Source organism: Streptopelia decaocto (genome assembly GCF_964273445.1).
Source record: "Streptopelia decaocto genome assembly, chromosome: 6".
In the NCBI taxonomy this organism is placed as follows: domain Eukaryota; kingdom Metazoa; phylum Chordata; class Aves; order Columbiformes; family Columbidae; genus Streptopelia; species Streptopelia decaocto.
Window position 1 is genome coordinate 37,383,943 of NC_138660.1, and position 16,398 is coordinate 37,400,340.

The following is a 16,398-nucleotide window of genomic DNA, read 5'->3' on the forward strand; positions in this document are numbered from 1 at the left end:
CAGTAGATTTAGTCTCACTTTCAACCCCAAAGAGGGGGAGATAGGGTAAACATCGTCTATGTACCCATGCTCCTATTCTTCAGCTTCAAATTAAAAAGCACTCCTTCACTTTCTCCCATATACTATAGCATACTGTTGCAGCAATCCATTTAACACTTGCTCTCTTTCAACCCAAAAGCAGCTGTAATTTAGCAACAGATGAAGTTATCCACACATATTTAGCCAAATGCACAAAGACACTTCAGGATGAATCTGCCCTATACAAAATAAAATATATTATTGTCATCATTGTTTAAATAATACATAGTTGGCAACTCCAGCCATCTACCAGATATCAGCAAGTCACAAGAGACATTTTTATGGAACATCAGACTTATTGCCAGAAGATTAATTGTCAAACATTGGGAAACTCTTCACAAAATCCAGAATGGTTGCAGGCAGATACAGACAACGCAGCACACCAGCCAAGTCTGAGAAATGACATGTCGAATGAACAATGAACATGAAATATTTTCAGGTAAGCCTCTCCTCCTGTTTGAATCTATATTTCCTGCTGCAGGTAAACAACCACAAAAAGCGCAGCGTGACCGAAGAACCGCAGTAAGTGCATGGCACGTGCACATTTGGCATTGCTCTCCCCTTCCGAGTCAGTTGGATATGCTTCCAAAAGACTCTTCGTTAATTACAAAGCTAACATAACTAACATTTGCATGTTATTTGTAATCAGCAAAGAATGGCAGAGAGACATTGGGTTTGGCTGGGGTACGAAGGCACAGCTCTGCACTGAGACGCAGTGCCCTTTAAGCGGACACGATGCCTTGTGTAGCACTGAGGAGCAGATGGGAGCACGAGCCCCAAAAATGCTGCGAGGTCCAACCCGTGCTGTGCCTGCCCAAAGGCCTGTCTGACTTCAGTGGATTCCGTCAGTCAGTTCTCTCACTAGAATATCACAGGAAACACACCCAGACTTATTGGAGGCAAAGGCATTTACTGAGCTGTTTCAAACATGGCAACATTTTATGGGTTGTAATTCTTCCTTCTTAATTGGAAATCTCCTCTCTTCCTTTTTGTTTCCTATACCAAACAGATGGCTGCAACACCAGGATTTTTCTTCTTTTTTGAGCAAATGTTTCTGAAGAGTTCATCCTCATGCTTTTCTAATGAAAATTTGACATTCCACCTCCAAAACAGTGCTCTGTGCCCTCTATTCTAGACTAACATGACAATGTTTCAGCCAGCTTTAGCTATTTCAAGCCTGAAAGCTGTATGTAAATAAAGTGCATTGCCTCCCTGCCCTATGACATGGATGACAACGTGGGAGTCCAGATGAGGAGGCAAGGTAGAGAAGCATATTAATCATCCCAGTACAGAGGTCATGCTGACCCTCCTCAGAATCTAGAAACACCCACTTCACAAAAAGCAGTGGTCTGAGGCTTAACAGAAGCCACAGCAAAAATGACCCCATATCAGCCTCTTGCTCCCTGTGCTGACAAATTGCTATGTGCCCAGACAGCCTATAAAAGGCCCCAACCCTGGGCACCTCCTTCTCACAGGCACTTAATTTCTTACTGTGTCAGTGAAAAGCGGTAGCTGGGTTCTTCTAGCTACACAAGTTCTTGATCTCTGTGCTCAAGAGCACTAGGCAGAGCTACAGGGCTACTCTCACTGGACAGCTATCCCTGGACTGGTAGCAAATCTGGCACTTCTATGATCTGCAAAAATGCTGCCAAACTCTTATCATCCTCTTCTTCAAATCAATCAATCAAGGTCATGTTCCTGGAGAGAGCTCTGAAGATACAACCTTACATTTTGAATGTTCCCTCCATGCCCATATGCTCCCCAGCACTGAAGAGATCTCTCTTTCACAGGCATCCTCACCAAATCACTAGAAAATGAGCAAACAGCTTTGGCTGCCACAGTAACATGTGGAGAGGAAATTAATCCGTCAGGTCCTCCTTGACTTTTGTGATGTGACAAGATTTATTGCCCATAATCTATCACTGAGAAGAGAACTATGGTGCCCTCCATCACTCTGATCTATATTATGCAGTTGCTTGTTGGCAGGTATATTAACACAGCCAGTAATTAGTGCTGTCAAAATACTTAAATAATTTCCTCCTAATGCAAAACTTTGCAAACAGATTCCCCTCCACAGCAATTTAACATTCTCACCAATGAGATCATTTAAAAACTCATCCTGTGAGTACTGGTTTCTCCAAAGGAGAGCAGAATTTGGGGAATGCAAGGCAGCTGCACGAAGACAGCTATGAATGACTGCAAAACATGTGCAAGCACCAACAACCTCAAAGCTGTCGAGGCGAGACATGGACGTGTCCCTCTCCTAACTAAAAGCCTCATTCCTCTGGGCAAATTTCCTCTGCTCAAGCAGTCTAACAAAACACCAGCAGCATTTGGCTGCCATCCTAAGTCAGCCAGCAGCTTCTACCACTGAAGAGGACAGAGTCTCACTAGGTTAGGTGTGAATCTGATCCTACCCTTTAGCTGGAAAGGGCACAGTGTTTAAGTGCATCCTTAATTGTGCTATGAGTCAACAAAATGTCTTAAGGGATGGATCATATAGGTGACTAACTTGGGAACCTTGGGACTGTTTTAAAAATCTTGCATTCAGAAGCCAAGTTCCATTACCCAGAAGGCTGCAGATGCTTCAAACCTCTATACTTGACCAGGAAGAACAGAGGCAGCTCTTCTGCTTTGACTCAGTGGCTGCATTTCAGTGGGAAGTGATCAGATCCCTACATACCTCACTATCATGGTTAGTTATATCAGTCTTTAAAGTCACTCACCACCACAAAGAGGATTGTCTGAAGACTCTTCATTAACACGCTCTCTCTCTCTCTGTATCCCTGGACTATAGTGTTTTCTTATACAGAACACTCTTGACTGGATCAGGACCCTACAAGCTTGGAAAAAGCAGCTTTCACACCTTAACATCTCCTAGAGAAAGTTTTGGTGCTCATATGTCATTTGCTTTTGCCTTACCCAGAAAGACCAGTGTTGAATACGACTTCCCCTGCTGTAGAGGACGGATACCCAAAGGAATAGCCCTTCATCTTCGTCCCATCTTCCAGCACCAAGTTTGCTGTCTGCGCCTAGAGAAAGGCACATGAAGAGACTCAAATACAGGAGGAAAAGACTTGATGTTTATACAAGTAACACCTACGACACCTTCTTTTCACACCTCACGTTGTAAGTATTTCTGTCCCTCTCCCATTCCCAGCTGCCAAGATACTGTCCTTTTCACTAGTCTCCTGATGCTCTTTTTCTTTCTCACACATAGGAAACTTTGTGCTCCTCATGAGGGCAAGGCAGCTGGCAAACCTCACGGCAAGCACAGCACCCGCTGCTGTTACTGTGGGATCACCCTGGCTTCCATATCGCTTTGTTCATTTCTTCCATGCATTTTATCTTGCACTTAACTAATACCATAACTCTGCAGGGAAAGGATCGCTTCTCTCATCAGTGTTTGCTCAAGGCTTGCTGCTGAGTACGCTGGCTCTCATCCAGCTCTGACCTTTGATAGGTGTTTAACTTTTGTTGCAACTGTACAGTTAAGCCGTTAAAAACAAATGTACACTTAGTTGGACTGGTGTCAGATGGCAAAATGCAAAATACCAGTCCATTCCCACTGTAGGACATAAGAGGAGAGGAACTCGTAGATCAAATGGACACTCATGGTCTCAGTTACCTCAGGTATAGGCATAACTTGTCCTGCAAGAGGTAGGTATAGAACAAGCAACCTAAAGGAAAACTTCCCATACAACTGCACCTCTTTCAGACAGCGTTCAGCAGGTCTGAGTCCCACACTGACTGTGGGATCCCTTACAGGCTTAATCATTACAGCTTAGGAAAACGGAGCACAGAGTGTGACTTTTGTAAAAGATGTTACGAGATTCAATGGCACAGGTGGGTCTTTGCACATATCAGACTAAACACACCCTCTTTTGCCTCATTTGGAAACTAAACCTCTCTTAGTCTGTTCAGGAACTGGATGGGAAACCACCTTGCAGCTTCAACTTCTATAAAAAAAAAAATACAACAGATATGACTGAATTGGTTGGAAGATTCCTTCAGACAGCAGGATCACTGATGACATGCAGGGGAAGAGACAGCTAGAAACAGATCTGCCAAAGAATTTCTGGGCTTAAAAGCATTTGGACAACAAACTTCTTGGGCCCTCAGAAACTTCACTTCTGGAATGCAAGTGCAGGTGCCTCCTGGGCACAGAGTGACCACCAGTGCAATAACCCCAATGGCCTGTGCCACAGGAGACGTGCCAAGTATGTCCACCAAGCAGCAGCTCTCACCATGGTTTAACTTCTTATTGAGTTTTTTTTCAGAACAATTCCTCTTACTAGGATTTTTTTTTTAAAGAAGAATCAAGATCAATTTGCTGCAGAAAGAAGCAGGAGAGCTACTTTCCATTAGCCATAAATCAGATGAACAATCACAGCAAGGAGAAATGTCATTCCCAGCATTGAACATTTTGTAACAATCATGGCAAACATTCATCTAGAGCCCCTCTGCAGTTACAAATACTGCACAGATCAATTACTAATGTACTGCAAAATACACTAAAAATCAAACTACACTGCCAAGTAATTGAATTCTGTGCATCTGGGATGCTTCTAGCCTTGCATTTTTTCCTCATTAATGTCAAACATCCAGTCATTCTCAAAAGGTTTAGCCATCATTTTCTGAACCTTCCCACACCATTGGATGGGATAGTCAGCAACACCAAAATCCTCCCCCTGCCACCCTCCCCAATCATAAATATAGTTTTTGTGGTACCAGTTGGGGTAATCACCTGAATCACAGTCCCAGCTGCAAACATATCCTGGAAGAATCCTTCAGGAAGCAAAGTCCACAATGGTGAAATGATGAGAAAAGTTAAGAACCATCTAACTCCTGAGGGCCAAAATCCAGAGCAACCACTGTGAACTTTAGAGCCTTACCCTCGCCACAGTACTTGACAGGAATCTGCTTGTGTTTCCCCCACCACAGACCACCTGCCCTGCTCCACACCAGACCAGCACAGAAATAACTGCTGTTGAGCAGAAGCCCCCAATGTATTATTAGAGTCCCTAGATGATGTTCAAGTCCCGCAGAAGAATGTCCCTGAGCAGCCGTAACCTGCCTGCAATTTCAGCTATAGCAGGGGATAGATGTTCAAATGTTTCCCTGCCTTATTTGATTTATTATTCTTAATTAAGTGGTTGGTCTGTTTGTTGAGCATTCTAGAAGCAATTATTCTTGCTTACATTTCCAGCGGAGGTGTTACCATGTCCCTAAGCTGTCAGCCTACCTTGTCTTTTCAGTTTTGTTTTAAATGTGAAAAGTGATTTACAGGCCATAGAGAAGGCCAGCTGGCTCAATCAGGGATTAGTTGGGAGAGATTTTCACTTTCAAAAAAACAACAAGCAGGCAATAAACAAAAACCCCAGAGCTTCCATGAGGTCCTTTTGTCTCCACCCTTCTCAGAAGCATCCCCATGTAGTCTCTGTTGTAGTCTCAAGGAAAAGGTTTCTTCCGCACACCTCCCCAGTGTGAGACACTCCATTCGCAATCTGATTTCTCCTTCCTACATGCCAGTAGCTTTATCTTTAGCAGAGTTCCCTGTACTCAAGGGAGGCTGCAGGGTTCTTGAAGAGCTTTGAGGATGGAGATGGCTAACAGAAAGGGCTGTGCTGTTGCTGCAGTACTGCTAGACAACATGCATTCTGTCAAAGCAACTTGAAGAGTTAACTAGTCCGGGTTCTGCCTCACACTTAGTGAAGTAAATGAAGTAAATAAAGCACCAGAGCAGTTTAAAACAAAACAAAACAAAACAAACCAGATTCATTTAGTTCCAGTCAGTTCCCTGTTCTAGCAGCTCTTCCTATCTACAGGATGGATGGTAAAGATTTGCAAAATCTCAAAAGATCTGCAGCACAATTGGATTTTTAAAGCATGTCTGCTATAAACTCCTGTACTAGAAAGTTAACAAGTAATTTTTCCTCTTTTCTACTTGCCTCACAGAGTAACACAGTCAAGGAAGTCAAGTACTTCCCTTCCAAAGAAATCCCTCAAGTTTATATTGGCAAGGCCAAGTTCAACCCTGAACGCTGGGCTGCTGAAGGACTAGAAGGATGCCGAGGACCAAAGCCAGGATGGGCACTGATGTTTGCCAGAGACACAGCTCGGACTCAGTCTCAGTGCAGGCCAGTTTATCTCCCTCCAGTAAGATGATGATAAAACATCTCCTCTCTGAGGCAGGTCATGATTGCACACAGCACAACAGCCTCTGTTGCATTGCTTGGCACACAAACATGGCTGGCTATGTAACAGCCAACACATCAGAAGTGCAGAATAAGCCAAAAGCCACCAGATTTCTTCTACAGTAGAGAACTAGTGCCAGGACTCTGCTACATCCACTCTCTCAAGACCAAATAACCAGCGACAAAGGAGAAGCTTTCTCTTTGATAGAAAAATGTCGCCTCTTGGGAGTACTATGCCATCAGAGGCTGGAAATCTATCTAGACATTGCTAACACACAAAACTTCCTTTGCCAACCCATATATATATATACATGAGTATATGTGTATATGCATATATAGATATATATAAAAATTTATTTTAACACATGTCCTTCTGGCTAAAATGAAAGAAAATATGAAAAGGCAAGAATAAAGAATGAATCAAAAGGCAGGTCAGCATCTTGGGACACACCAAAGAAGATTCACATTCAGGCTAACTTCAGGGGGAGTTTTGGATTAGTTTCGTAACCACCCAAGCCAAAGAGAAAGCAAAGCCAGAACCGTGACACAAGTATCATGGTGGAAAAGTCACAGCTCTGACAACTTGAACTCTTTTTAAGACTGTTCACAACACCACCACACATATTCACAACAAATATTAAAGGAGGAGTGGGAACCAAGACAGGTGAGGCACCTAGCAGAAGGCACTGACCACCCCTGAGCACTCTCCCCACTGCAGCAGCTCACTAAGTTCCCCCGTCTCTAAGGGAACCAGCCATATTTTAACTCCCCTTGACTTTCACCTCCAGACACAGAGGAGGTGAGTAGCTTGTGACTGATCTTTTACCTCCTCACCCATCCCTCTGCTTCACATGCAGTCATTTTCTCAGTTACTTTTCACCTGCCTCAAAATATATTTGAAGAGCTGTTTTACAGTAATCTGAAATAGTTTCTAAAGCCAGTGCTCAAAAAATTTATCTCCTTTCCCTCTTATTTCTAACTATATTTTTAGCTTGGTCCTGGTGATTTTTGTAGCTCTCCCAATCCTCTCCTTATGGAGCCAGCTATAATGTTACAAGCCACCTATTTATTGCTTGTACTACTCTTTACATCCCCATTTAACTACATTGGCCTCAGATGAGCATTAAATGATACGAGTTCCGAGCTGCAGTCTCTCTGCCCATTCCTGAATTATAAAGAAGCTCAATTACCCCCAAACGAGTGATGCTAAGCTCCCCTCCAGAGAGCTCATAGAGGCCTCTGATCTGCTCTCTGTGCCACTTTTTCACCCATGGGTGCTCCATCTCTCCTTTAGAACTGAAGGATGGGATGCAATAGGGAAATACAGACCTGCAAGTCCCCACATCTCAGACTGCTCACCTACAATTGTGTTTCCCCACATAGGCTGAGTTTAACTGGACAGAACACAGACTTGGGAGAAGAATTACTAGGCACTCTACTAAAACTACCACCTCTCCCTCATGCTCTCTAATACTTTACTTAGCTTACACATAGACTAGAAACATGTTTTCATTGTATTTTGTTATGCTCCCTAAAATAGCCCACTGAGAAAAAGCAATAAAATGCAACCAAATGCTCATTTAAGCCTGCAATAATGGGAGAATGGGATCATTACCTATACTGCCATTAGCCCACACACCTTAATTACTTTGCATTTCACTCTTTCTACAAACTTCTTACAAATATCCATTACCCCTAATGATGGCTGGAACACTAAAGTCACTACTTGGTCACTTGTCTCACAACTACAGATAACTTCCACACCTGATGCAGAGCTATGAAATTGGTTGGATTTTTAGGACCACTTACCCTTAAATTTTCCTTCAGGCCTCCTGCTTTATTGCTTGCATATGTATATTAAAGAGTGTTTCCATTTCTGCTTCTGTATGTTCCAGGGAAAAAGATGTATAAGCCTGACACTGTCTTAAAGCCAAAGCCCCAGGCCAGGAAAGGTTCAGGTTTTTGTATTCCAGATTCTGAATTGAAACAGAATCATGTGGCCCCTGGCAATGGTGGTGTTAAAATCTGAGCTGAGATCACAAGAGCCACAGGATCCTAAACTACACAAGACACCAGCCTTCTCACTCTCCATGAGTTCAAACATTCACTCTGACAGCACGAACTCCTGTAGGTATTGAACTCAATTACTCAAGTCTAATAAGGAAACAACTTTCCCCAGTGTCAATGCCAAGGCAGAAGATGTCAAATAATATATGTCAGAAAGAGACTTGTGGGGCTGGTTAGCTGGCACCACACCTTACAGGGAGCCAGCTGGTCAATGCAGGCACAAATGCCCCACCAGACTCAGCGCTTCAGATGCACAGTAGGTCTTGGCCACCCTGCAGTAAGTCTAGTCATATGCCTTGAAACAGAGAGAGGGTCCAATTAATTCTGACCCATCTGGGGTGTATTTGTAATTGCTGGGACTGATGTTAAAATAGCTCCCCAGGGTTTCACTTGGCATTGTTTTCTTAGCAGGCATTCATTCTCCTTGCCTTCAGCATTGGTGTAATTTGCTTGAAGGAATCACTCTCTACCTCTACAGGGACAGCATCAGGTTAGATGCTAGAACAGCTGGTACTGTAACTCCAGAGTAGGGCAGCAGCTTTTCATGAGCATGAAATTTCTTAATTGGATACCTCAGCATTATGAGATATGACCTTGTAGGTCTGTTGCTGTACAGTCCTTGAACGAGTGACACCATCAATCTGTCATTTAAGATGCCAAATCCAAACTTGAGATGCTAATCCATCAGTACAAGAATGCGTCAAATCCAGTCTGCTACAGGTGCCTACCAGAATTACGCTGGAATGCACAAAGAAAAATGGTGTCTCAAAAGTGGAACCAGCAATCCAACCATGGCCTACAGAGCTTTTCCAGCACAAGACACCTTTTACTGCAGCAGACTTACAACCACAGACCAGTGTGTCTTTGAACGCACTTCTCTGTGTATCACAAGCCTTCAACTACTATAGTCTACAGAGCATGGCAGAAATAACTGAACCAGATCCAAAAAGCAAGAGGGGTATCAGAGGCAATAGAGACAAGCAATGCTGATGTTCCAACAGAACTCTTCAGTCCTGCTTAGTTGGCTTGACAGTTTCTAAAACCGTAGTGAACTTGAGTGTACTTGTGTGGACTCCTGTTCTGCAATACACAGCATCAGCATACTGATGCTGGAGGTTGTCACCAGTCATAAACCAAGTGACCAAACATGAATACTGGGTTCCTGTCCTCTAGACACTGTCATATTTGCCAACAGCACCTCTCAGTGCATTCACAGTTTCCACTCATCCAGCAATATTGGCAGTAAAATTGCTGATGGCTTTCTAATTCACAAGTAGGTCTCCTGCTGTCATCACAAGGAGGAATAACTTCCTCCTAAGCCAGATCTGATTGCAGAGTCAGGATCAATCTGCTGGGAGGAAGATTACTGTGCTATGTTTTAAGACAGGGAACAAGGTAACAGCTCATGCCTGCTGTGCACTCTCCAGGAGGGGAAGACAGGTCCATTAACAAGAACACTAGTCACCAGACAAGCCCTGTTTGCAAGCGTGGGTAAAACAAAGCTAAACTGAGAACTCACATGCTGAAGGCAGGGATGAAAATGGGGATGCCTCTTTCGTCATCCAGTTTTTCTCTGCAGGTAATTTTTGTTTTAAAAATAATAGTTCTGTTGCAAGGAGTTCAGAGAACTCCTGAACAAACAAAAAAAAACCAAAAACAAAAGCAAACCACAGTGGCTGTGGGACAAGTAAGAGAAATGTTAGTACTCAGTGGACAGAAACAGCATTGATCAGCCATCCGTGCCACCCTGCCAGGTAAGGCGGCATCCACTGGGTACCCACAGTCCAAGTCTCTGAGAGCTCTTCCCCACGACCCACTGAAATATCACTCCTCTGTTTCTAATTCTATTGCTATTCTGTTCACTAACAAAGCTGCTCAAATGCTGCTCTTGTAACAAAGAGCAGAAGAAAGCTGGGGAAGTGAACTAAAGGGTTCCAGCTCCAGTACATCAAGAGCCACAGGCACTTATGCATGCACAGAGTTGTGTACCTCTCCAATTAATCTCAGAGCTGCCATGGTTTCCTATACATTGAAAATGGATCCTTTGTGGATCCAATAGAATTAATGACATGTTTCAAGTCATACATGTTTTTAAATATCTAGATGATTCATGCTCACACGGACTGAAAGATCTGTTCTGTTAGGTCTCAGACCTACAGAAGGGTGAGGTATTTCTAAAGAAAATACCTTATAATAATTAACTGAAAACCTGAACTTCCACCTTTTGGTGCAATTTACCCTATAATTTCCATTCCAGACTACACAAAAAGTGCATTTGCTTCGCTAATAAAACCATTTAGCCAAGCAACCTGCTTGCTTAGGGTTCAGGCAAATCTCCTTGGGTCCAATTTTATGTTTCTAGTAAGCCCTGTTATCTGCAGTGAGCTATCTCTCAGCATGCCAAACACATCTATTAAACCACAGTTGCTCAGTTACTATTACCTTGATGCTCAACAACCTGGTACCAGTCCTTGAGAAACTCCAGTGATCAGCAGACACATTGCAAAACTCCAATCTGCCTTTCAAAGTCTTCACCACTTTGCAAGCTGTCAAAATTCTTGTCATCTTGAAAGTTGCTGATTGGTAACTGAAGTTTAAAGAAAACAAAACAAAAATTTGCTTGTATGTTTTTCTTCAAGATCTGGCACAGACAATATACTCTTGCAGATTACAGGGAAGAGAACAGAGACCCAGCAGGTGCACTGGACTGACTGCACAGCGCTGCCCTGCACCTTCCCATTTATTCTGCCATTAAAACCTCTGGTCCAGCCCCACCTCCTCCCGCCCCTCCTGGAGGGGTGCTTGCTTAGACACCCTTACAACACTTCTCCTCAGGTCGGTCCCTGAGCACTGTTGTAGGGCTTGCATCACAGGCCAGACACTCGTTCTGCCTGCTGGAAGACAGCAAAAACCTGCTAGAGAAATCACACCCGCAGCAATGGAGACAGTCCTCATGCTCCGAAACAAACACTTTACGTTTCAGTAAGAGACAAGGAACAGCAGCACTTGTTTTCCCAACAGCATGAGCTCTAGACAGCCTGTTCACAGGGTGCTTTTGAGTGCTCTCCAATGTGTGATCTGGGGTCCACACATTACGTAGCCGGACAGCATGTGACTGCTATGAGCTTACTTGTACTAAAAGAAGAAAAGTGGGAAGACCAAATTCTGTGGATATCTGTAATCTTTTCATTCTGTGTTTGGAGAATACAGTCACCAGAAGCCCTAGCACAGGTCCCAAAGAGCTGCCCTTCTCCAAATGAATGAAAAGGACATCACCAAGAAAAATAAATGGATGCAAGAGAAAAACATATTTTGGTAAAATTTCAATAAATTTAAATGTGCAACAGTTGAAATAAGGTGAAATGTTCCATGTGCTATATCCTAACTGACTACAGACCTTTGTGACTATCACTACAGTCCTCAAGAAGAATCATGTTCATCAGACATTTTAATGTCTGGCTAATGAGGAAGACAAAAGCTGTGGGAGAAGCATGCACATTATTATTCTTCAGGAACTAAAATAGTGAGTTAGGCATCTTTTGAAACCCAGGTGATCAAAGCTTCAATTAGCTCAAAGCAAGAAAAAAAAAAATATATATATATACTGAGCTTTTTTTTGCAGCTGGACACATACTGCTGTAAAGGATTTAAGTGACCTTTTCTAATCACTGACATTAACAATCACAACTTCTTTGTATACAGCGGTTTGAGATTAGTCTAAACTGATGCCAGTAGCAAATAAAATATTTCCTGCACAACTCATTACAGCACCAAGTTGAACCACCATGCACATAATAAAAGACAGAGAAGGGAGGACAATGTGCTGAGTACCCTCTGTGGTGTGGAGAGCTTATTGAAGACTTGGGTGAGAAACACATTGGAAAGTGAGGGGAGTGAAAAAGTGAAGGGAGTGAAAGAGGCAGAGAAGGTGGAAGACAGACTGGGTGTAGAGGAGCTCACCACTTTAACATGAACTACACGAGGACACAGAGCTGGGAGAAGCAAGCCAACAATGTTCCCTGGTAACTTGAGTGTGGTTGAGGAATCACATAACCATTTTCCTACAAGAAGATACCTGACAATCATTCTGATTCATACAGGGAGCTTGAGAGACAGGGATTTCACTTTTTGCAAAGAAACAAACAAAAAAAATACAGAGAACTGGGAAATGTTTTAGTTAGCTATTCCTCTATTTTCTTGGCTCTAGCCTGTAGCGATCCAGGTTGGAGATACACATGGGAGAGGAGACACACGGAAAGCAAAGACACTTAAAAATGAATTGATTGCAAAGACCTATACCTTGTACTACAAGGGTCATCTTAATATACAAACACAAATGTGCTCACACATGCAATTCAGAATCCAGCTTTCTTCCAAAGCCACAATTCACATTATGTTAGCTTTACACCACCGTGAGTGTCATACATAGCATTTGGAAGGTCACGAGCACTACCCTTTGTTACAGCTATACTGCAGGGCAAATTCTGCACGCATTTGACTCTCTGCCACCATCAGGAAGTTATTCTGGGCCCTAGGCATACTTGTGTTTGAACCACAACAAATCCACACTGGCAGTTTCAGCACCCTCACTGCTAATTCCTAACTACCCGCTTCCACTGCCTGAGTTTCAATGTGGCTGCAAAGTGAGGCAGGTGGATTCAGCTAAAAACAAACCTTTTCCTTTCACCACAAGGCCATCCATAAACATTGGGGTGAGGAATGAGCAGGAAAAGGACCATGCCTTTTAGTACAGCAGCATCTTTTGCCAGATGAAAACAGCTGCAAAAACACATAATGAACTGGACTCAGTTTGTCAGGGGCCTGCAGTACACACACATCTAACATGCCAGCTGTACGTTAAGGATTAAATACTATATGGGGAAACAACAGGCAAAAAACTACTTTCCTTCATCCCCTCCACAGCAAGGATGTCCCATTGACTGCCACAGATTCGACCCTGCTGTCTTCCCCTTTTTTTTAGTCCATGTTTTACCGTCAGACTTGATTAAGCCCACCTCAGACCTTCTGAGATGAGGAAGGTTATCCCTCCAGTGTAAGAACAACCTCTCTTTTCAAAGCCTTCACCATGATGGAGGAACTGCTTTCTGCCAAAACCAGGAAAAAACATCCAAACTATTTGTCTCACTGCCAACATGCTAAAAAGAGGTGATGAACTCTTTAAGGCCAGAAGATATATCAGGTATTCCTGAGAGCAGCCTGAGTTTAGAAAAACTTGTCAACATATAAACCAGCCTTCTGTGATTTGGACAGATCTTACATATGTGCTTCGCTTAACATAAAGAGCAGAAGAGGCAGAATCACTAATAAACAGGGAATAAACAAAGAAAAAGAAACCAACCATAGAAGAGTCAAAAAATAAGAACAGAGACCAATGGTTTTATGGAGACATAACCACAGTGCCTGAGCTTAAAACTTGCCTGCCAGTACATGACTTGCAATAGTACCTTCCCTTCAGAAAGAGAGTTTGGGCAGGGGCTCTGGAGGAAGGACACACATCAGAGAAACAAGGAATGTAAAGCCATGAAAGCAGAAGATTCACTCAGACAAGAACAGTTCAAACACTGGGGGAGTGGGATGGGGAAAGCACTCACAACTCTGGCTCACTTAATGCTGAGACTTGGCATAACTGTTTAGGGAAAGGCAGACTTCCCGTTGTTTCATATTCAGTTACACTGTACCATACACAGATAGGGAGTAGGACAAGAAAAGTGCTCATTAAAATGAGGAGCTTTTTCTTAATATTTACAAGTGAAAAGCACCAGAAATGAAATTCATCACACAGCCCCACTGTACCATAAAAATCAAACAAAATCAATGGGCTGTGGCTTTGTAAATCCCCAGGGCCAAGATTTTCGAAGAAAGCTAAGTGCTTGCATTTTCAGAGCCTTAAAACAAACTGCTTGATTGTCAGAAGTGCTCGGAGCCCTTGAGGCCCTGCTCAGCTGCCCCACGTCTGGCACCCCAAAATGGAAGCTCCCAAAGCCGCTCGTCAGAGCTGGGAAGCTCTGCTATAGGCAACCAACCCAGCAGGATTTTCCATTTTCAAGTTATCTGTAAAAAGCACAAGATATTTCTGTTCTTACTTGAAAGGCAAGAGATCAGGGCCAACTTGTGGGCACACTGGCCCAGGTTCACATCAGTGCAAATCCCAAGTAACTGGAGCTCCAGTGGCAGAAGTTTCCCCTGGACTGGGATCAGTGTAACAAGCAGCCCACACGAATTGCTCAGAGTCTTTTCCTTGTAGCTGAGATCAGAGCGGAGAGGAGGTTTGGTTTTTTTTTCTCCCAAGTGTCCTTCAGATGCTTTTGGAAACCTCTCCTCCCATCTGTCAGGCTGTGCCTGATTTCTGACCACTCTGTCTTGCCCCGACTAAAACATATTTCAAAAATATTGAGTGAAAAAGCAGAATAGTCGAAGATAGCAGCAAAACTGAAATCCTCTGCTGCCACAGAGAACAAGACAAATACTCTGCTCCATCCCTACAGCTAGCAGAAAAGCCCTCCAAGTGATTTGGAAACCCTATCTTCTATTTCAAGGCAAGATCCACTTGCTTCCCAAGTTCCTCCCAACTCAAGACATTCTATGATTCTATGAACTTCGAGGAAGAGTCTTGAAAGTGCCTGAAAAACATTAAGATTTGCCATACATTTTCTAATCAGGTGTTAGTTTATCAAGCAAGATCACTGCAGTGGATACAACAGCAAGTTTGAGCTAGATAATTTTTGTTCACAGCACGCTGCTAACAACTCTATCAAACCCCATTACCTCGGACACCTTAACTTACTTTTTTTGGAGCATGTAAAGGGGGAATAAACTGAAGTAATCTTGTTCACGTGCAAATTAACTAACCGCATCCAGGCATCCCCTATCACCTGATCCTCTTGGACTGCTGCAGGAAAGAAAACAAGCTCAGTTACACTTTCAGATCTGCTGCTTTGAGCCAATCTCAGATCAAATGAAGCATTTCAAGCAAAACCCACAATGTTTAGAAAACATGGTAATTGTGATGCAAAGTGTGACAAGCCAAGAATTTCAAAACTAAGGCTGATCTGCACCTGAGTATATGGAGAGAAACTGAAAGGAATAAGAATCGAGTGCTAGCCTTACCCCTCAGCTCTCCTGAATTCTGTTATTTGAGCCACAGTCAGAACATGGGGTTTTTTTTCCACATAGTTTTAGAGGAGGTCTGGGGAAAAGGGTATTTTAAATTTTAATGAGAGAGGTTCATAGCAGACCAAAATACAACCTTCAGATTCAGGTGCTGCATTTTGATTCACCCTTACCCACTCACACAACTGTACAACCTGATATTTTTCCTTCTTCCTGAAGTCCAGCTGAACAGTAGCAGTTCATTATTAGAGAACTTCAGCCTTCATATATGAAGCAAAAAAAGTTTGTAGGTATGATAAAAAATTTTAAGACGTGGTCCTGACCTCAGCACAGATGATAAATCTTTTAAGGTTACATTTCAAATTACAGCAAATTCAAGTCTTGCCAGATCCTATCTTTTTCCAGACAGAAATTCTGCATTAGCAGAAATTGATGGTTTCATATACTCGTTCAGGATTTCTGGACAGCTAGAAATACTGGCTGTGTCCCCCCTGCCTGCACAGACCGACTCCCTAGAACTCACACCTGGAGATCAAAGTTCTGTGGAAGCATCAGATCTCCTGCGTGTGCTTGGAAGGCAAGTCTGGCACTGCCCTGCCATTGGGAATTCACATTGTACAAACCACACTGCGTATCCACAGAGATACGACTGGCAAAGCGCATGAAACCTAGCAGAAGAACACACACAGGTTAGCATGAAGCATGATTTGGGGGAATGGCTAATCCATTCTGCAACACCTGAGATATGACAGCTCCTGCCAACCAGTACCTTGACAAAAGTATACTACAGATACATAGACAGGAAAAAGACCAAAGTTTGGCCATAGTAATTCCCTTTCAGTCTCAGTCAAGTATTGTGTAAACAGCAGACATTCGAGCCTGTATGCTCTTTTACTGTTTCAGAGTGCCTTCATGTGGCACAAAC

At 43.1% G+C, this 16,398-nt stretch overlaps 1 protein-coding gene across 1 annotated transcript in view; it reads right to left on the reverse strand.

Annotated features, from left to right (window-relative positions):
• Positions 1-10,907, reverse strand: part of CPS1 (carbamoyl-phosphate synthase 1) — a gene marked incomplete at its 5' end in the record, with an annotated part of 91,481 nt that extends 80,574 nt beyond the window's left edge. The window contains 2 exons of the mRNA XM_082055910.1: positions 3,001-3,110; positions 10,785-10,907. Of these exons, the coding sequence (XP_081912036.1) occupies positions 3,001-3,110; positions 10,785-10,907 (233 nt within the window). The remainder of the gene's footprint in view (positions 1-3,000; positions 3,111-10,784) is intronic.
• Positions 10,908-16,398: the final 5,491 nt, after the last annotated feature.